A 20,420-nucleotide genomic window follows, 5' to 3' on the forward strand; every position below is an offset into this window, starting at 1 on the left:
TGCTCTGTTTTGCCCTATAAGTGTCAGGACAAACTCATACATCCTAAATTTATGGGCTTTGAGTAAATATCCACAGAAAGTTCAGAAAGTTACCTGTATTGGGGACCTCCAAAACTATTCATTGCAGTAAATTAACTCAAAGAAATCTTTCAGAAAATTAAGTATTAAGTATTAGGTATGGCCAATATCTCTTTTTTTTTTTTTTTGGTTAGTTGGGATTCCTGATTTTTCTTTTCCAGTGCTGACTCAAATTCAATTAAAACAAATATCTCCATTCCAGAAGTCTAAGTCAGTGGATAAACACATTCAGCTCCATCACACTTGAATACAGGATTCCAAACACCCCTGAGAACAGCTGGAGAAAGCAGATGGGGCGAAAAATTCACCTGCCAGACAACTTCTCCTTCTGTTTCCTCCACTGAATTTCCTCTCAATTCAGTCCATTGAAAGAACACAGGGGGAAAAAAAATGGGTGTTCAAGTCCCTTGTACTTTTTAAAGCACATGGTATTTATTAGGCATTAACTGGCACACAAATATACGAAATGAGTACTTAATTCTCACCCCACCCCGCCCTTAGCAACATAAAAAGACATAATCGCAGAAAGACACTCACATGACAAACAGACTCACACACTCTTACGTACTTGAACATACGCAGTCTCACATATTACCCTGTTCTCTTTATTAGGGTCAGTTTTAAAAAAAAAAACAATAACTTTTTTTAATCATGAAAGCAAAGCACATTTGAAAGGGAAGAAAAAATGCAAACTTGGTTTTGAGTATCAATAAAATTAAAAGCTTTTGGCCAGCTCCCATGCTGGATTCCATTTCAGGCTATTACTTAATTAGAACTCCTCTTTATAAATAAATAGTACCAGTAAAATATTACATCTGAAGAACCCTGCAATAATGTTTTACTTACACACTTTTTTTTAATAACCATTTTCTGCTTTCAGTAACCACAGTTTAGGGTCTGCATTTGGTGCTGGTGTGATGCCTTTGGAGAATGCTCCTCGGTGAGTTAAGTCTGGCTGCTTCTTTAGGGATGGTGGTGTTGGTTTTGCATCCAGTTTGGGTCATCGGTGGCGGTGATGGAGGTTTGGAAGCTGGGGGCTGGCTTTTTTTTTTTTTTTGGTTATCAGGACGAATATTTATTTTGGCTTTTTCACAACGCTTGTCAGCACAGAGCTTGAGCCTTGCTTATCACAGTTCTGCCCGCACGTAAACCGGGGCTTTTTAAGTTTTTCAAAGCGAGATTTCCGGTTGGGAAGGTATAGGCCACGTTTCAGTGGGCGGGAAGCCGGGGAGACGGGAGGGCCGAGCGAGATAGGACGCCAGATGGAGTCCGGCGTTATCCTGACCCCACTGGTGGGTAGGAGGTGAACCTGGGCTCCATGAGGATGGGGAAGGGAGGCCAAGATCGGAGAGAAGCTGGGAGGCAGGAAGCTTGACAGAAACATCCCTGGCAGAGGTAGGTAATTTCTTAGTCAAGAGGGAGGGTGGCCAATTTAGGTTTGGGGGGTTGGAGGAGTATTTGAGGGGAACCCCACAAGTACACATCTTGAAACATACTTGTCTCAGACCTCCCCCAGAATAAGGGACTGGGTCCCATTAAGAAAATTGAAAGAAAAAATATATTATTATTTATTATATAACAACGTCAACATTAACACCAAGACAGGGAAGGACTCCAACTACGCATGAGGATCAAACACTCCAGGAGGCAGGACTTTCTGGAGACCAAAAGAAGAAATCAGAGAGGGCGTCCTAGAGGTGGTGTGATTGTGGCCGGTCGAGGAAGGCAGTGGTCGTGGAGGAGTGCGGGGTGGGAGGTGGGGCGGCGGGGACTCATCTCTTCTTGTTGTTTTTTAGTTTTGAGACAAAACAAAGTCACATTTTTTGAATTGTGGTTTCAAGCGACTGATTACATCAGTGTCGGGGGGGAGGGTGTGGGGGCAGGGGCAGTTCTCAAGTGCAGACGTGAACGCGCGGTGAAATGAGACATTCCGTCCGTGGGGTTCTCCCTGTGGCCGTCTCTCTCTCCCTCCCTCTCTCCCCTCCCTCTGGAAAACGGCAGCAGAGGAGCAGGCCTGGCCTTAGCTGTTGTCATTCCACTCTGGAACCATGCCGACTCCGTGCACGGCCGAGTGATACTGATGCGGGGACAGGGTCCTTGGTACACCGTGAGCGTACAGAAACTCCGACGCCTGGAGGCTGCCCGGGGACTGGAGGCCAGTCTGAGGCCCGCACTGCCTGACCACAGGCTGGTGGGCCACGGAGGTCTGGTGTTGGAACATTCCCTCTCCAAGCTGCGGGGAGCCGTGGTTGGCCATGCCGGCCAGCCGGGGGACCAGGGGCCCCGAGGTGAAGTGGGCGGAGAAGTGCTGATAGGGCAGCCTGTCCATGGGCTGAACGGCGGTGACCGTGCAGCTGCTATACGAGGACATGCTGGGCCAGGCGTTGCAGCTAATGTCCTCCAGGCTGGGCACGGGCTCGCTGGGGGGCGCGGAGCTGGCGTACATGCAGGCCTGCCGCTGGGCTGACTCTGTCCGGTAGGAGGCACCCAGGCCCTGCTGCTGGGGGTAGCCGGAGCGGTAGAAGGGGTCCTCCTCGCTAGGCGATGTCTCCATGTAGGGCTTCTTATAGGGATGGTCTGTGCTGGAACATTCTTCATCTGCGGGAAGACAGGAGGACAGACACCCATGAGGCCAGGGACCAGCCACCCCACAGCTCAAGGCTGAGATAGCCATTTGGCCCCAGGATGGAAGGATTAAGTCTGAAAGATGGTTAGCTCCAACCTCCGTTCCAATCATAAAGGGGGTGGCCTGTCACGGCTAACACTTTGGGCCACAGAGCCCTAAGCAAACAGCTTGACCTTTCCGAGCCCAGTTTCTTTTTTAAAAAATCAATTTTAGTGTATTCCCTCAGTAGAACATTAACGCAATTGTTAGAGAAGATGCTTTGTATAAATTCTAGAAGGTGGGGAAATTGAGCTCAGCTTCTTCACCTGTAAAATGGAAAGAGTCATAATGGCACTTTCTAGAAAGGGAAGCACTAAATGAAATGGGAAAATATAGGTTAAGAACTTAGTCCAGAGCTTGGTACAAGGAAACGCTCAATAAATGACAATTATTATTATTCTCTTCCCTCCTCCCCAGCATGTAAATTTTATGAAGGCAACACATGGTCTGGAAAAGCCATCACTATCTTTCCAGAATTGGGGACATATACCTGGTAACAACAATAACAACAGCATCAACCATAGCAATAAAAACACATACAGTGCTTACTGCCTGTCACTGTTCTGAGTACTCTCCATGAGGTCACCCATTTAATCTCAACAAACTCACGAGGCGGGTTCTCTTAGTATCCTCATCTTACAGATGAGACGAAGGAGACACACAGAGGCCGAGATAGTATGGGAAGCCCAGAAAGGAGGGGTATGTGTGTATGTACGGCCGATTCATCCCGCTGTACGGTAGAAACTAACACGACATCATAAAGTAACTAGAAGGAGAAGGGGACGACAGAAGATGAGATGGTCGGATGGCATCACCGACTCAATGCACATGAACCTGCGCAAACTCCGGGAGATAGCAAAGGACAGGGGAGCCTGGCGTGCTGCAGTCCACGGAGTCGCCAAGAGTCAGACATGACTGAGAGACTCAACAATGACAACGACAAAAGAAACTTGCCCGTGGTCCTCTGTGGCTGATAAACAGTGCAGCTGGGATTAGAATCCGAGGAATCGCGTGATAAAATCCCTGCTCTTCAATCCATGCTAGACCGTAAGACATGCAGCAAATACTTCTGCAATGGATGGAACAGTGCGTGGACAGATGGATACATGGATGGAAATGGAAATGAATCCCCAAATCCCTTCCTGACATCTCATGTGAACAAGGACCCAGTGAGGATCTGTGGAGTTGGTACCAATTAGTATGTCACCATTTCCTCACTGAGCAAGTCACTTCCTTCCTGTGGGCACTAATTAATCCCTAATACAGAGCAATGGAGAGAGAGTTCTGTGCTGAAAGAGGGTCTTCCTTACCCACTTTGGGGTCACTGACCCCTTTGGGTTCTAACAAAAGTGCTGGTCTCTCTTCTAGGAAAAAACACAACATTTTGAGAACTGTAGGTATAGACAAAAGCGATGCGGACAACTTCAAGGGGCCCAAAGACCCCCTAAAATGCAGACCTCAGTTAAGAAACCTAGACATGCCTGACTCTGGCCCTTTTACTTAATATTGGTGGGACACTAGCAAGGTATCTGCCATCTCTGGGACTCCTTTTTATCACCTTTGAATCAGAGTCAGCAATACTTACCTCACTGGGCAGCTCAGGCGTAATAATATCGAGCATGGAAATCTCCTGCATCTATCACCCAGGGCAGCTCGTGTTGCCAGGGTAACACCACCTGTGTCCCAGCAGACCTCATCCATAATAACACACCTCCAGGTGTTTCCTTCAGGGGAAGCAGTCCTAGGGAGTTTCTACCCAGGCGTAAACCTCACACGGATTCATTCCTTGGCTGGGATTTTACTCCCCAAGCTGGAGATTTTTCTTTCCTCACTTCCGATCTCTTTCTAATGAACAACACTAAGAAATACGCCGATAATAATTGAGAACTAGACTTAGAAAACAGAGTCTTTTCCCAGCTGTGCTGTCAAATGGTGGTATGGTGTGGGTAAACCACTCTATCTTTCGTGCCTAAACTTCTTTATAATAAAAGGACATACAGCTCTCTTTAAAAAAAAAAAAAAAAAGTCTATATTAAAAAAGGAACTATGCCATGTTTGGGGTGTGAAGAAAAATGAAACCCTGGGACACTCCCACATCTGTGACCACAGTGATGGTTGATGGCAGGACACAGGACCAAATAAGGAAGGAAATAAGAGCTAGAATTTATTGAGTACCTACTAAGGGGCCTAACTCTAATCTCACCATTATTCCTCAAGGCGGCTATTCTCATTCTCATCTCTTAGAGGCAGAAACTGAAGCTCAGAGGAGTGACCTACTCAAGGCCATTACAGCTGGGAAGGAGTGGAGGCTGGGATCGAAGACATGACTAATTCACCTTGCCTCCAGCTCTCTGGATTTCTACTAGCCAATGCCACTCACTCAGCCACCCCACAAATACCGACTGAGCCCCGACCAAGCCCCTACCAGGTGCTGGTCAACTGCTATGGTCCTGCTCAGAGCACATCCTCGGCCCCTCTCCATCCTCCCCCGTCCAGGGGCAAGGGAACGAGGGCAGGACCTGTGAGAGCAGGAGGCTGACACTGTGATGAGCAGGTAGTCCTTAGAGGTAAAGCTTCAAGTCCGTCTTCTCCTCACAGTAAGTCCTACGGCTTAGCACTGTACTATAAACCAACAGCCCATGCCAAGTAGGGTGGCTTAGATGTGGGTTCCACCCAACACCTCCACTCTCATCATTCTCCAGGTGATACGCCAGGTACGTCCAAAATCTCCCCCCAAACATGTATCTTCACCTCTAGGTTGCACCCATCAATAGCAAGCACTTATTTTCAGCTAAATTCTTTCTGGGACACATCTGGGACCCATAGGATACTCAAACATTGGTCCCCAAAAATTGAAAAATGAAATCATCATTATTCCAGGTGTTATAGCTACATGATGCCAACCATCCAGATGTTTGAAGACATCCAGATGAGCAAGGGTCCATATTTTTCACTTTTCAACCTAGCATTTTGGGGCATCTTAAGGACACTGCTACACTCCACTTATTTATTTTTTTGTCCTGGCCACCTCCTCCTTCGATTCTTTCCCTCCATTCTTCCTTCCCTCCACCCCTCAGATCCATAAATCTGAATGTTTCCATTGTTGCTGGAATCATAACCTTTCGGTTTTCCATTTAACCAGGGCGTTCCCCTTTTCAATAATAGAAAGTACAGCTGCAGGGTACCCTTGGCAAGAGAAAAAAAAAAGGCAAACTAACCAGTCCCAAGTTTCTGATCCCCTTCCAGATTGGTTACAAGTAGAAAAAAAGGAAGGATAATATGAAAAAGGCCAGAGCCACATTTTGGAAAATCGTAAAATTACACATTCCAAGGCTTAATACTCCAAAGATCTGATGCAGAGTCCTAAGAAAACCTTGATGCTGGATTATTGATGGAAACAGGACTTAAGCATCTCCAGCTTCTCTTGGTCCTCATCACACTGTAAAGAAACTCCAAAGCCAGGATCAAAACTTCATGCTGGTCATGGTAAGTGCTTGGGATGTAATCTCTGTGTTTATTTTCGTGATGGTTTGGTTTCTATCTTTTTATTGGGAGCCTGATAACTGATCAACAGCAAACACATCTGTCCCAGCTGAGTCCTGCTTATCTTCCACAGTTGGGGGAATGGGCTTCAGTCAAAGGTCAAGTCCTTGATGAGATGAGTCCACAGCTCGATTTTAGAAAGCTGCATACGGGTGGTCAATTATACTTCAAATGTCCAAAACCCAGCTGAGTTCCTTGGATAACAGTAAAGCTCTTCCTGATTCTGACCACCAATCACCACGCCACACTGTAAAAAACCCTAGTGTCTGGTGTGTTTCCGGATGTTGTTGATTCTGGATAAAATGGCTTTAATGATGAATCCAGGATATAGAGTTTAGGGCACTGAGTTACATCTCTTGACTCACTGGCTACATGACCTTGGGCAAACCCCTATACCATTCCAATCTCAATTCTTGTTTGTATTATACATGGGGTGCTAATGTTCTAAGTCACTTCAGTCGTGTCCAACTCTTTGAGACCTCATGGACTGTAGCCCACCAGGCTCTTTTGTCCGTGGGATTCTCCAGGCAAGAATACTGGAGTGGGTTGCTATTCCCTTCTCTAAGGGATCTTCCCAACCCAGGGATCAAACCTGAGTCTCCTGTGGCTCCTGCATCAAAGGCAGATTCTTTACCACTGAGTGGTGGAGGAAACCCATTATACATGGGGATGATACATAAATTTCATGTGAAAGAATTGAGATAATAATAAAGCAGTCTAGTTTCTATTTTCCTTGTACTTAAGCTAAGTATTCAAATCTTATCTGCCCAAGTAATACAATTCTACTCTCTTTCCCCTCTCGGAAGACTGGATAGATGGCTCTGTGAAGGTTGTCCAATACTGGAAGGTACTTGGGTGAACTCCAGAGCTAGGAAACTCACAGAGCTAATTTCAAATCTCTGATCCCATTGAGCAAACATTGTCATCACTGCCAAACGGGTCACTTCCCTTGCTGATGGAGTTCATTCAGATGAAAGATTGTGGGAGAGTCTTCACAGATAAAGACACTGGAGGCAGAGAGATAAAATGCCACTCCTTAACTGAGTGACCTTTGCCAAGTCAGAAGTAGAACTCTAATTCAGGCCTTATGACTCTGAACAGTGCTCTTTCTGATAGACGGCCCCAGCCCTTCAGCCTTCAGGAAACCCACTGTGTTCAGAGACTATGAAAAGGTTGTAACCTTGATCCTCTGGATGGATGGGTGGATGGGTTGATGGACAGATGGATGGACAGATAGATAGATGCAAGGACAGATGGATGAATAGATGGGTGGATGGAGGAATAGACAGATGGGTTGATGGATGGGTGGACAGATGAATGGATAGATGGATGGACAGATAGATACATGGAAGGACAGATGGATGAATGGATGGGTGGATGGATAAACAGATGGATGGGTGGATGGATGAATAGATGGATGGGTGGATGGATGGATGGACAGATGAATGGATAGATGGATGGACAGATAGATATATGAAAGGACAGATGGATGAATGGATGGGTGGGTGGAGGAATAGATGGATGGATGGACAGACAGATGGATAGATGTTTGGATGAATGGGTGGACTGGTGTGTATGAGTTTGTCCACACGTTGTTAGCTCTTAACCTTAAAGTACAAAGAACTTGGATGGTACTGTGGGAAGATTGGGAATCAAAAGACTTCAGTTCGAATCTCAGTGAGCCACTATCCAAAACCATGGGATGTACTGACTTGCTTGCTATCAGTCTCCCCCAGTGAGAATACAAGCTTCCTGGGAATACAGACCTTTGCCATCTCTCCCCCCTTATCTTCAGCATACAGCACACTGCCCAGTACAAAGTAAGTGTGCCGTTAATATTTACTTGATGACTGCAGCCTGGATCGGCCACTCACCAGCCACATAACCTTGGGAATCTACCCCAAGCTCTTATGCCTCTATTTGCCTCCTATTTGCCAAGGGGGTGGAAGGCATCTCCTGTGACTCAAAGACTACAGGGAGACTCCAGTGAAGGAAAGGGTATGGGAACGCTCTAAAAACCAAGGAGGCTGAGGAAATGCAAAGCCCTTTACGGTACCCAGTTCCTCTCCCCTTTCCCTCTCAGTATCCAGTGCAGTAACTGGCTTTGCTAAAACCTTTATTTGGGTCGCCTCTGGTTTCCAGTGATTGGGGAGGGCTGTCAGGGTGGGAAGGAGACAGAAAGACAGACAAGTGGTCTCCCAGGCCCGGGTGGACTGGATGTGATGGAGTGGCGTTGATAAAACACTTTCCCAGCTTTTTAGCTCCTCCCATCAGGAGAGATAGTTTGGAGACAGCTGGGTCCAAACACAAGGGGCCCCCTGGCTGGCCTGGTCCTTTGACATTTCACTGGGGCTGCCTCCTGGGCCGGTTGGAAAGGAGACAGACAATGAGGGGAAGTCAGATAGTGGGGCAGGCAGGGGCCGGGGTGGGGGAGAAGCCACCCATGGAGTTATCACTTAACGGGAGTCCCAAACTGGAAGGAAACCTCGGCTGATTCCTTATCGCTTTACAATGGAGGCTGATGATGAATTGCTTTTTGTCGTCTCCAAGGCAGGCAGGCAGGACAGATGGAGCTTGGCTGGAATGTTCTCTGTCCCCAGGAGCTGTCTTTTGGAGGTGGAGGGAGGCAAGAGGGGCAGAGGTTTCTGCAAAGGTAAAATGAGCCCTGCACCCCAAGTGCACAGACCTCAGAATGAATCAGGGGGTGGAGCTGCCTGCTCGCTGGGTGACTCTGTACCAGTTACTCCATCTCTCTGAGCCTCAGGGTCCACATCTGTCAAAGAGGGGGCAATCCTTCACCTTGTTATCTGCAACCAGTCACGACGTCCTGACTCCTCGAACATCTCCAGCTCTTCTCCACACTCCTCGGTCTGAGCCATCGCCATCTCACACACCTTGGAGCCTACAATAGCCTATGAACCATCCCTGGCATCAATTCAATCCCAGCAAAGGGACTGCCTCAAAACAAAGCCAGAATCACATCCCTCATGGGTTCAAACTCCTGCAAAGGCCACCCGTCAGTGTTAAGATAAAATCTGAACCCTTCAAAGTGGCTCACAAGGGCTGGCGTTGTGCTGGTCCCTGCCTTCCTCAGCAGCCTTCTCTCCCATCACTCTTCCCTGCTCTGTGCGCAAACCGTGCTGGTCTTATGTCCACTGCCCCAGTGAGAGGGGGCTCCCCATTTTTTGAGGGTCTGCACACATGCTCTTCTCTATGCCTAGACACCCACTTGACTCCCCAGTCTCATATCTGACACCCACTCTCCACAGACCTCAACTGAAATTCTTCCCCGATGCCCTATTCTAGTCCAATTACCCACTTTGCTGTTTTTATTTTTAATAACTTTCAAAAAACATTTATTTATTTGGCTGTGTCTGATCTTAGTTCTAGCGTGGTGCCCAGACTCAGCTGCCCCGTGGCATACAGGATCTCAGTTTCCCAACCAGGTATTGAACTCACGTCCCCTGCATTGGAAGTGTGGATTCTCAACCCCTGGGCCACCAGGGAAGTCTCCCACTTTGCTTTCTGTTAGCACTTTGTGCGTCTCCTTCATAGCATTCGATCGCCACTGCCATCAAACAAGTCAATAACGAGTCACATTAATGTCTGCACTACTTGCAATGGTGTGCATTTCCCAAAGTCAGGACGGCAGTGAGCTCACTTTCAATAGAGGTCTTGTAGGTACCAGGCTCTCACATGCCTGTACCTATCTCACAGTCCCGGGTTCACCGGGATGATCTCATTTCATCTCCTAACAACCCTGCAGCGAAAGCACTATTGTCGTCCCCATTCTGCAGAAAAGCTGGCTGAGGCTCAGAAAGCTGAAGCGAGTTACCCACCATCACGCTGCTGGCAAGTATCAGCTGCTGGGAGAGACTGCAGTGGACCAGCCACTGACTCCAGCTTCCCCAGGGGCCACCTCAAGTCAATCCCAAGTTCATGCGAAGATCTCAGCAAAGTACCACGTGCAGGACAACCGCTCCCATCACCCAAAGAGGTTCATCAGCCTTGCATTCAAAGCCTTCCTCCTGTATCCTCCAGGAGTGCATTTTCAAGGATGCTGCATCGAACCTAAAACAGCACCCTGATTCTTTGTAACTACCCCCTCTTCTTCTTGGTCTGGCATCAATTTAATCAAAAGACTCTTTTTTTTTTTTTTCAAAAGACTCTTTAATTCAAACCTGTGAGCTCTTCAGCAGCGAACAGGACCCAATCCCAAAAGTAGAATCTCTAGTGAATGATGAAATTTGGAGACTGCAGCTCATAAGTAAAGGTCATGAAGGCAGGAAGGGTGGTGGTTCATAGTCCAGGCAGAGTCTGCAGGCCAGGTGTGGGTTCAAACTCTGCCTTCAAGAACCATCAGTTTGGACTTCCCTGGTGGTCCAGTGGTTGAGAGTCCGACTGCCAATGCAGGGGTCATAGGTTCGATCCCTGGTCTGGGAAGATTCCACATGCTACAGGGCAACTGAGCCTGTGTGCCACAGCTACTGAGCCTGTGCTCTAGAGCCTGGGAGACGCAACTACTGAGCCTGCGTGCCCTAGAGCCCGTGCTCACAGCAAGAGAAGCCGCCGCAACGAAACCCCATGCACCGCTGCTAGAGAGTAGCCCACATGCAGCAATGAAGTCCCAATGCAACCAAAATAAATAAGTAACTAAAAATCAATAAAACATTTTGAAAAGTAGCTTTAAAAAAAAGAACCATCAGTGAAGTAAGTCAGAAAGAAAAATACCAATCGGTATATTAATGCATATATATGGAATTTAGAAAGATGGTAACAATGACCCAATATGTGAGACAGCAAAAGAGACAGATGTAAAGAACAGACTTTTGGACTCTGTGGGAGAAGGCGAGGGTGGGATGATTTGAGAGAATAGCATTGAAACATGTATATTACCATATGTGAAATAGATCACCAGTCTAAGCTCGATGCATGAGAGAGGGCACTCAAAGCCGGTGCACTGGGACAACCCTGAAGGATGGGATGGGGAGGGAGGTGGGAGGGGCATTCAGGACGGGGGACAGAAGTACACCTGTGGCTGATTCATGTCAATGTATGGCAAAAACCACTACAATATTGTAAAGTAATTAGCCTCCAATTAAAATAAATTAATTAAAAGAAAAAAAAGAACCATCAGCTCACAGTTTTCCCTTAGGTTCCCCATTTGTAAAATGGGTTTATATAACAGTGCCTACTTAATAATGTTCCTGAAAAGGTTGTGGCCTGGAACCGCATCAGGGCTCCCTGAAATATAATATGAAACAGCATCTCTACACCGGGACCTGTGAGCTACAGGACATTCTTAACCCCTGCTTGTGCCTGAAGAGGCATATTGCAGGCATCTGGGCTCCAGCCCATCCGGCAGCGGGCGTGCTGGGAGTCGGGCCAGGGGGCCTGATGGGCTGATGCTGCTCAGGCCTTCCAGATCCAAAGAGTTTGGATGAGCTTCAGGTAAGTCTGGAAAGGCCGGTCTCACCGGGTCAGCTCCCCAGCCCTAGGTTTGGACCCATGACAGCTTTTCCCTCTTTCAAAACGTGACTTTGGTAAATGTCAAATAGCCAAACTGTGTTCCTGTTCTCATGTCAAAAGAGAAGGTCCGGGCACCACTGGACTTTGAAAGGCGTCGTGCTGGCTGATGGGGCTTTGAGATCCAACAGGGAGCACTCAGAAGACAGGGCCACGGACCATCTGGAGCAAAACAGGGCTGGTTTATTAATTCAACCCAGCGCTGATTTCATAGCCTCTTCACATCAAGCCGAGGAGACAGGTCCAATCTACAGGCTCCAATCTACAGAGGTTTGTTGTGAGGTTTAGAGGCATTGACTAAGTAACTTGCCCCTAATCATAAACATGTGAAAATGTCAAAGATCGGATTTATCTCACTAGTCTGACTCTGAAAATCACAGGCGTAAGCAAGAGGTTGCACAGTCCCCTCCCCTTATGTCTGTCTTCCCGAACCTTCACCTAAATGAGCAGCCTTCTCTTTACTTCCTCCTGGGATTCACTTAGCTTCCACCCACGGGGTGCTCACCAAGCACCAACTGCTCTCAGGAACTTAGCACTATTTACAAAGTGACAAACTGACGCCCAGAGAGGCTAGGACACCTGCCTGAGGTCATCCAGGAAGTTGGTGGCAGAGCTGAGACTCAGATCTGTTTCCCTGGCCCCACTGCCCACATCCACACCTTCGATTCTGCCTTGGAAAATGTGCCACCAGAAATTTCCTGCCTTAACTTCCCCTCTGGACTCAGATAGCTTAGGAGGAAGTCATCCATTTCTCATTAGGCAAAGGAAATGATGAGATGTCTCAAACAACAGCCGAGGAGATTTAAAGAGGGGATGCACAGGAGACAAAATCTATCATGATTTTCTTTACTCCCTCTCCACCTTTTTTTTTTTTTGGTACTGATCTGGAAAAGAAAGAAGAGCTCAGAATCCACTTGGAAAAAACCTTGCTCAAGGACTAAAGAGCACATCAAATTCCAAGGAGGTTCCCCGGAGTGTAGGTTGTAGGCTTATAATACAACCAAGACTCTGAAAGCATACTCTCTGACTACCCCTGACAACATAAACTTGGCTTTATCCTTTTGGGGTAATATTTCCTTTTCAGCAGCTAAAAAGAATGAGGCTGTTCTAGGATCATGAAAAGACATCTACAATGTATGCTACTGTAGAGCGCAGGAAACTCTACTCAATATTATGTAACAACCTAAATAGGAAGAGAATTTGAAAAGGAATCAAAACATGTATATGTATGACTGATTCACTCTACTGTACACCTTAAACTAACACAACATTGTTCATTAACTGTGAAAGTGAAAATCACTCAGTTGTGTCTGACTCTTTGCTACCCCAGGGACTATACAGTCCATGGAACTCTCCAGGCCAGAATACTGGAGTGGGTAGCCTTTCCCTTCTCCAGGGGATCTTCCCAAATGAGGAATTGAACCCAGGCCTCTCGCACTGCAGACGGATTCTTTACCAGCTGAGCCACCAGGGAAGCCCAAGAATACTGGGGTGGGTAGCCTATCCCTTCTCCAGGGGATCTTCCTGACCCAGGAATTGACCCTGGTCTCCTGCATTGCAGGTGGATTCTTTACCAGCTGAGCTACCAGGGAAGCCCTTTCATTAACTATATTCCTATATAAAATAAAAAGTTAAAAAAATACAATATATTCTAAAATTTTAAGAAATACAAGTTGCAAAACAGGTACAGTATGATATCAACAATTAAAAGTAAAAGCAAAACTCTGCATTTGTGTGTGTGTGCAAGTGTAAATAAATAAATGCGTCTGGACATTTCAAATAAGCTTTCCCCAAGGAAGGGGCTAGAACTTGGCAGAGATGTGACAAAGGAATCTTTAGCTGTACCAGAATGGTTTGACTCTCTTACAGTCTCTCAGTCCCTCAGTGCACTGCTTACATTTTAAAAATACATATACATGTAGTTAGGTGGATTTCCTTTTTTCAAGGGAAAGAAGAAGAAAAGAAAGTGGCCAGGTGGGCAGGGCAGTCGCACTCACCTTTCCTCTTGGTGCAATGGTAAATTTGGCTGTGCTCCTGGGGCAGTGGGTATGGGTTCGGTGGGGGCAGGAGGTCCTGGGAGGGGCCAGACACACCATTCTCACACTGGTACTGGGACCCCAAGTTGGATGAGGCGGACAGAGCTCGAGGCTCGCTGCTGAAAGGACTGTGGTTGGAGGCCACTTTCTGTCTCACTGTGCTCCTGGGAACCACGGGATATTCTTTACTGAAAGGGAGAAGATACAAAATAACATTGATCAGTGGCATGATCGAGATCTTTTCATTGTCTGAACCACAGGGTCAAAGAATCCACTGGGGGAAAAAATCACAGAATAAGAAACAAAGGGATCTTTGATGAATGGAGAGATACAGTTATACTCAAGAGCATCCTATGTCACGGACATATACATTTAGTCACCATCTTTTCATGTCTTATACTTTAGGCAAGTAGGTTCATGAACAGTTTTATATATATGCCGAAAGGTAAATGAGCACCCCCAGTTCAGAATTCCTCCTAAAAATCAACAAACACATGTCAGTTGAAATATTTCACCCTATTCTAGATGTCTTTGAATTCCCTAATTCAAATGCTAGAGAGCTGAGAAGTCACTGAGATTTAACTTCTTGGTCTCCATCTTTAAAATGAGGCTGTGGTCTTTCCCTAACATTAGTCAAGAATGGCAGCTGACCACTTAGGGTAGTCACAGAAATATCTAGGTCACCCCAATCTGAAGAGTTTACTGCCTGTGCCTTAGGATTTCCTTTTGAGTTGCTGTACTTGTTGCCTCTGACAATACTTAACTTCTCTGTCCCTTGGTTTCCCACCTGTAAAAAATGGATAATAAACAAAATCTAGGTTCAAAGGATTGTTGAGAGAAGAAATGAGTTAATACACGTGGAAGCCTTACAGTGGCGTTTGTCATAACAAATGACAGCCATCAGCAGGACAGTCACAGTTTTGGAAACACAGTGCGGGGGAGGTGGGGGGCAGGAAGAGGGAAAGAAAGAGGACAGAGGAGATAGAGAACAGAGCATGTGATCTAAGGAGAGGCAGATCCAGAGTCAGGTCTCATCTCCACCAGTGGACCACAGCCTTTCTAAACCTCAGCTTAAGATGCCACATGGATCACAGCCTTTCTAAACCTCAGCATACAGTGCCACATGGATAGCCTCTCCCAAAGTGCTCGAAATCTGGTCCCTCATACTCTTTTTTTTATTATTATTTTTATTTACTTATTTATTGGCTGTGCCGGGTCTTCATTGCTGCGTGGGCTTTCTCTAGTCGCAGCGAGCGGGGGCTACTTTGGTTATGGTGCATAGGCTTCTCATTGCAGTGGCTTCTCCTTCTGCAGAGCATGGGCTCTGGGTGCATAGGCTTCAGTAGTTGTGGCGCATGGGCTTAGCTGCTCCACGGCACATGGAATCCTCCCAGACCAGGGATCGAACCCGTGTCTCCTGCATTGGTATGTGGATTCTTCACCACTGGACCACCAGGGAAACTCTTGGTCCCTCACACTCTTATGATAGGTCCCCCCACATTCCCTTCCCTTTAGCTTTCAGGTATTCCTATTTTTGTCCTCATAAGAGCTCGGACAATTCAACAGAAACCTGTCCTGGAAAGGAGGAAAGTGGAGCTGAGTATCACCAAGAGCCCCACAGGAAACCAGGTGAGTGAAGGAGGGACATTTGCAGAAAAGCTCAAAGGTAAAAGGAAGAACTGACAGAAATATCTAGGCTGTTAAAGAAGAGAACAGTCCAACCCATGACATTCTCACATCCACTAAGGGAAGAGGGCTGCCAGGGTTTGGGATCAGAAAGGATATCTTGCACAGGACAGTAACTAGTACAGCGTGGATAAGGTGATCTGCCCATCTTTTCTGGAAGGCAATATGGTATCACCTTTTTTTTTTTGGCCATACCACGCAACTTGCAGGATCTTAGTTCCCAGATCACAGATTCAACCCAGGGCCATGGGAGTGAAATCACTGAGTCCTAACCACCTGATCACCAGGGAATTCCTGATGGCGTTCATTTTTGAAATTTTTAATAAAGTGGACCAAGCAATCCCATTACTATGTATTTTCCTAAGAAGGTAAGTATGAGGATTTTTCTCCACTGCATTGTCTATGAAAGAAAGTATTCAGTTGCTCGGTCACATCTGACTCTTTGCGACTCCATGGAAGCCCGTCCAGGCTCCTCTATCCATGGTATTCTCTAGGCAAGAAGGATGGGTTGCCATTTCCTTCTCCAGAACAAAGGGAAGAAACTGGAAACAATCTAAATGTCCTCATTAATGGCTGAGTCAACTTTGACAGAGCTAGATGATGGAATATTCATGCAACCTTTGAAAATAATAAGAAGCATGTTTATGAATAAATTCATAAATCTGTGTAAGATAAACAAAGTTAAAGAGGTAGGATATAACATGATCTAAATTATGAAATAGATCCCAGTGGGTCCCTCCAGAAGCTGGGGTTATGGGAAAACTTTTAGATCAACTTATTACTTTTTTGCAGGCTTTCCTCATGGCTCAGTGGTAAAGAACCCACCTGCCAATGCAGGAGACTCGGGTTCCACCCCTGGGTCGGGAAGACACCCTGGAGAAGGAAATGGCAACCCATTCCAGTATTCTTGCCTAGGAAATCCCATGGACAGAGAAGCCTGGCGGGCTATAGTCCATAGGGTTGCAAAAGAGTTGGACACGACTGAGCCACTAAACAACATTACTTTTTGCACATCTGCATTGTTTGACTTTTTACAGTAAGCATTTATGAAGTTTCTGGAGAAGGAAATGGCAACCCACTCCAGTATTCTTGCCTGGGGAATCCCATGGACGAGGAGCGGGGCAGGCTACAGTCCATGGGGTCACAAGAGCCGGACATGACTTAGTAATTAAACCACCACCAGCATTTATGAAGTTTAGATGAATATTTCCATGTTGAAAATAATATTTATTACTGTTAATAGATTATATAAATTATTAACATAATTTTAATTACGACAGAGCAGGAGGACTAGTCTAGGAGGGACACACACAAAATAAAGGAAGTGCTCGCAGTCTCCTGGACGACAACATGCGACCCTCCAGGCTCTCCATTCATCCTCCCCATGTCCCCCACCCTCCACACCACCTTAGGCAAGGAAAGGCAATGGGAACAGAGGTGAAATTCACAGGGGAAGATCTTGCTTGGCTGGAAAGCAAAATGAAAATGAAGTAGAAGATATTCAAAGCTTCCCCCACATTTCTCCCAAGAGGGGTCCCTGGGACTGAGAGGAGGACAAAAGAGGATTTGAGTCTGATTTCGTCATCTGTGGAGCCAGAAAAGCTGCTACTTCTGGGGAAATGTCCATTCTGGTTTTTTTAACATTTTAAAAAAGTGCTTCCTTGTCCTTTTTTGTTTTTTTGGCCCCGCAGCATGTGGGATCTTAGTTCCCCAACCAGGGATCGAAGTTTTGCCCCCTGAGGTGGGAGCACAGGATCTTAACCACTGGACCACCAGGAAAGTCCTGAAATGTCCATTTTCCACACAATACCTTTCACTGGGTCCTCCACCCCACTCAGCCTGTAGCACCCCTAGTCCAATATCCTTGCTAACTCAGTGAGCTAGGATAAAGCAGGTCACCTAGCTAAGCCTCACCTGCAAAATGGGCAAGTAAAGAGATGATCAGGAGAAACCACAGCAGCCAGCCCTGAGTCCCCCAGACACCTTACCTTCCCTGATAACCCCCTCACTGGACTCTGATTTTTATTTGAGTATCTAAGAATCAGGGTATAGTGGGAAGAAGAAAGATACTAGATTCAGGCAAAAGTGCATTCTGTATCAGACCTATCATCTTAACAGCTGTGTGATCTTAGACAAGACACTCGATCTCTCTGAGCATCAGTTATCTCTCAAGATCGTTGAAATTATCCAACAACATACTCTAGAAAATGTCTGGCACATAGTAGAAGCTGTTATAACCGCCGTTACAAGAAGACTCGCGCTTCCAGCTCATAAAATTTCTCGGGAGGGAGCCGTGCCATAAGCCTGTCTCCTGAACGTGGAGGTCTCAACTTTGGGGAAAAACTTACGGGTGTAAACTTGGATTTTCAAAATGATGTCTTTATTTTCAGTAATCCCGAATTGGAATTCAGCATTTCTTTCTGTGATGGGTGTCGGCAGCAAGCCACAGTTGAGTTAGCAGCCCTAGCGACTGTCATCAACAGAAACAAAATAACTTCCCATCTTGCTGCAGCTGCACAGGTCTCCAGATACCGCTTATGTGCATGAGCACTTCAAAATTACAGTCATGTTTGATCTGCTACTGGGTCCCCACTACTTAAGACATTTATAAAGTGCATATGTTACTATGTCACCATTTAGAAAAGAGTTTGATCACTCTGTGTTAATATAATGGGCTTCCTTGGCAATCAACGCATCTTATTTTACACATTTAATCAGAGTCTTCTGAGAAGGGATCCCTAAGCTTCCCCAGACTGCCAGAGGAGCCCAAGGCCCTAACCAGGATAAGAATCCCTCTGTAGAAGAAATATGAATCAGGAAATCCTAAACTTAGCTGTGATGTGTGTTTTGCTCTGAACCAACCATTCTTTACCTTACTCCATTTTTAAATAAATTCTTTGCCTAAATGAGCTTTGCCTTACTCTGAGTAATAACAGCCATGACATTAAGGGGTTTGTGGTGCAAGGTCCTCTAATGCAATTAAAATAAAAATACTTACCTATTTGAATTTTTAAAAAGTACACCTGAAGTTATCCCATGTACAAAGAGCACAAGGCCTAGCACATTTTGAAGGATGCTGCATTCACCCCCTTCATCCTCTCTGTGACCCTCTGAAGTGGGGACTGCTCTTATCCCCATTTTACAGATTAGAAAACCGAGGCCAAGGGAGATGAAATAACTCGCCCAGGGTCCCATAACTAGAAGAGACACCATCAGAATTCTAACCCAACTGTCTCCAAATTACTTCTAGACAATTTCCTACTGACCTCTTTCCATTTTTAAAACATAATATGCTTTTAGGGGTGCAGGGGTTTGGAGCCTCAGACTGCTCTCTCATTTCACCCACCTCTCAGGGGTGTGACAATCTCCCACTCTGGGCCCCTGCCTTTGTTTGTCATCACAAAGCATGTCAGAGGAACCAGACAGGGGACAAGAGAGTGTCTGCCAAGTTTCCATGAGGTTACAGACACCCTCATGACACCCTGGGGTCTCCTGGCCCAGCTTTCCTGTGGACTGTGTCATTTCAGAACCAAAGCTGGAGCCACACGGAGCAGCTCCACTGCTCAGACTCTCTCCCTGGGGCCAGGAGGCTGAAAGGAATGAAATTAGCTTTATAGTTCTCGCTTGGCAGCTGAAGCTACGTAATGGAAAAAAAAAAGAAAAGAAGAAAAATCATTATAATAATAAAACAAAAATGTTGTCAAATCTCACTGGCAATTCAATTTAGATCTTGCTTAGTTCGAGTACTGGGCTGTCAGAGATCCAACAGGGAAGGGGAAGTCTCTTTTTAGTTTGATACTCTTAATGGGGATGGTTACTTTTTTAATTAAAGAAAATAACTCTTAAAAAATGTTGGCTGAGGGAATTTACAAGAGAATGTATCAATGGACTCCGTGGAATTCTCCCTTCCGGCACTGCCAGATTGCAAAATTACCCTCTGGAAAAGCCAAATCCTGCTTTTGATTACTAACACTCACAGAAGTGGGAAAGGCATATTATGTCAATAACCACTTGTCCCTCTCAGTATGTTTCTCTCTGAGGAGCTTGAAACATCAGCCCCACCAGCAACCACGCACATCTCCCCTGGTGTCTGCAATACAACATCCCCAAATCCACCTGGCAGGTGTCAAAATCGACGCAGGGAAGAGCAGAGTGACTTCTCAGTCAGGATGGGGTTACAGAGGCAAAGAGGAGAAAATGGTCCCAACAAACACCATTTGGGGTCATTTCTCTTTTTCTGACCATGCCACGTGGCTTGTGGGATCTTAGTTTCCCAACCACGGATTGAACCGGGTCCTCAACAGTGAAAGCAGACAGTACTAACCATTGGACCACCAGGAAATTCCCAGGATCATTTTTCCTGGGCTCATCAATGCACGAGTCAAAGGAACTCGTGAGCAGCAACACAGCAAAAGTCTCTAAAGTCCCCGTGAGGAGAAGATGACCTATTTTCCTCTACATCATTCAAGTATACAGGCAGCATCATTCAAGAATACAGGCAGCAGAGAATTAAAGGGACAGTTGAAAAGCCCTCGTGGGTCTGGGAAGAGAGTAGCAACTGGGGGCTACTGTTTTCACCAATATCATCATTATCAGCATGACCATTCTCACCATCACCACTATGTCCCTCATCCTCATCTTCCTCCTTATCCTTTACATTGTTTTTGTGTGTGTCTGTGTGGGCATCCTATTGTTCCAGCCACTGTTGCTGTTTTTTAATCACTCAGTCACGTCCGACTCTTTCACAACCCTATGGACTGCAGTCCACCAGGCTCCTCTGTCCATGGGGATTCTCCAAGCAAGAACACTGGAGTGGGTTGCCATTCTCTTCTCCAGGGGCTCTTCCCAACGCAGGGATCGACCCTGCATCTGCTGCTCTGCAGGCG

At 46.2% G+C, this 20,420-nt stretch overlaps 1 protein-coding gene across 6 annotated transcripts in view; it reads right to left on the minus strand.

The window, feature by feature from the left end:
* Positions 1-498: 498 nt before the first annotated feature.
* Positions 499-20,420, minus strand: part of TBX5 (T-box transcription factor 5) — a 52,949-nt gene continuing 33,027 nt past the window's right edge. For all 6 annotated transcript variants that reach the window (XM_043439884.1, XM_043439863.1, XM_043439846.1 and 3 more), the window contains exons 8-9: positions 13,810-14,036; positions 499-2,676 (exon numbers count right to left, since the gene is read on the minus strand). In XM_043439884.1, the coding sequence (XP_043295819.1) occupies positions 2,099-2,676; positions 13,810-14,036 (805 nt within the window). In that variant the 3' untranslated portion in view covers positions 499-2,098. The remainder of the gene's footprint in view (positions 2,677-13,809; positions 14,037-20,420) is intronic.

Source organism: Cervus canadensis, chromosome 1 (genome assembly GCF_019320065.1).
Source record: "Cervus canadensis isolate Bull #8, Minnesota chromosome 1, ASM1932006v1, whole genome shotgun sequence".
Taxonomy (NCBI): Eukaryota; Metazoa; Chordata; class Mammalia; order Artiodactyla; family Cervidae; genus Cervus; species Cervus canadensis.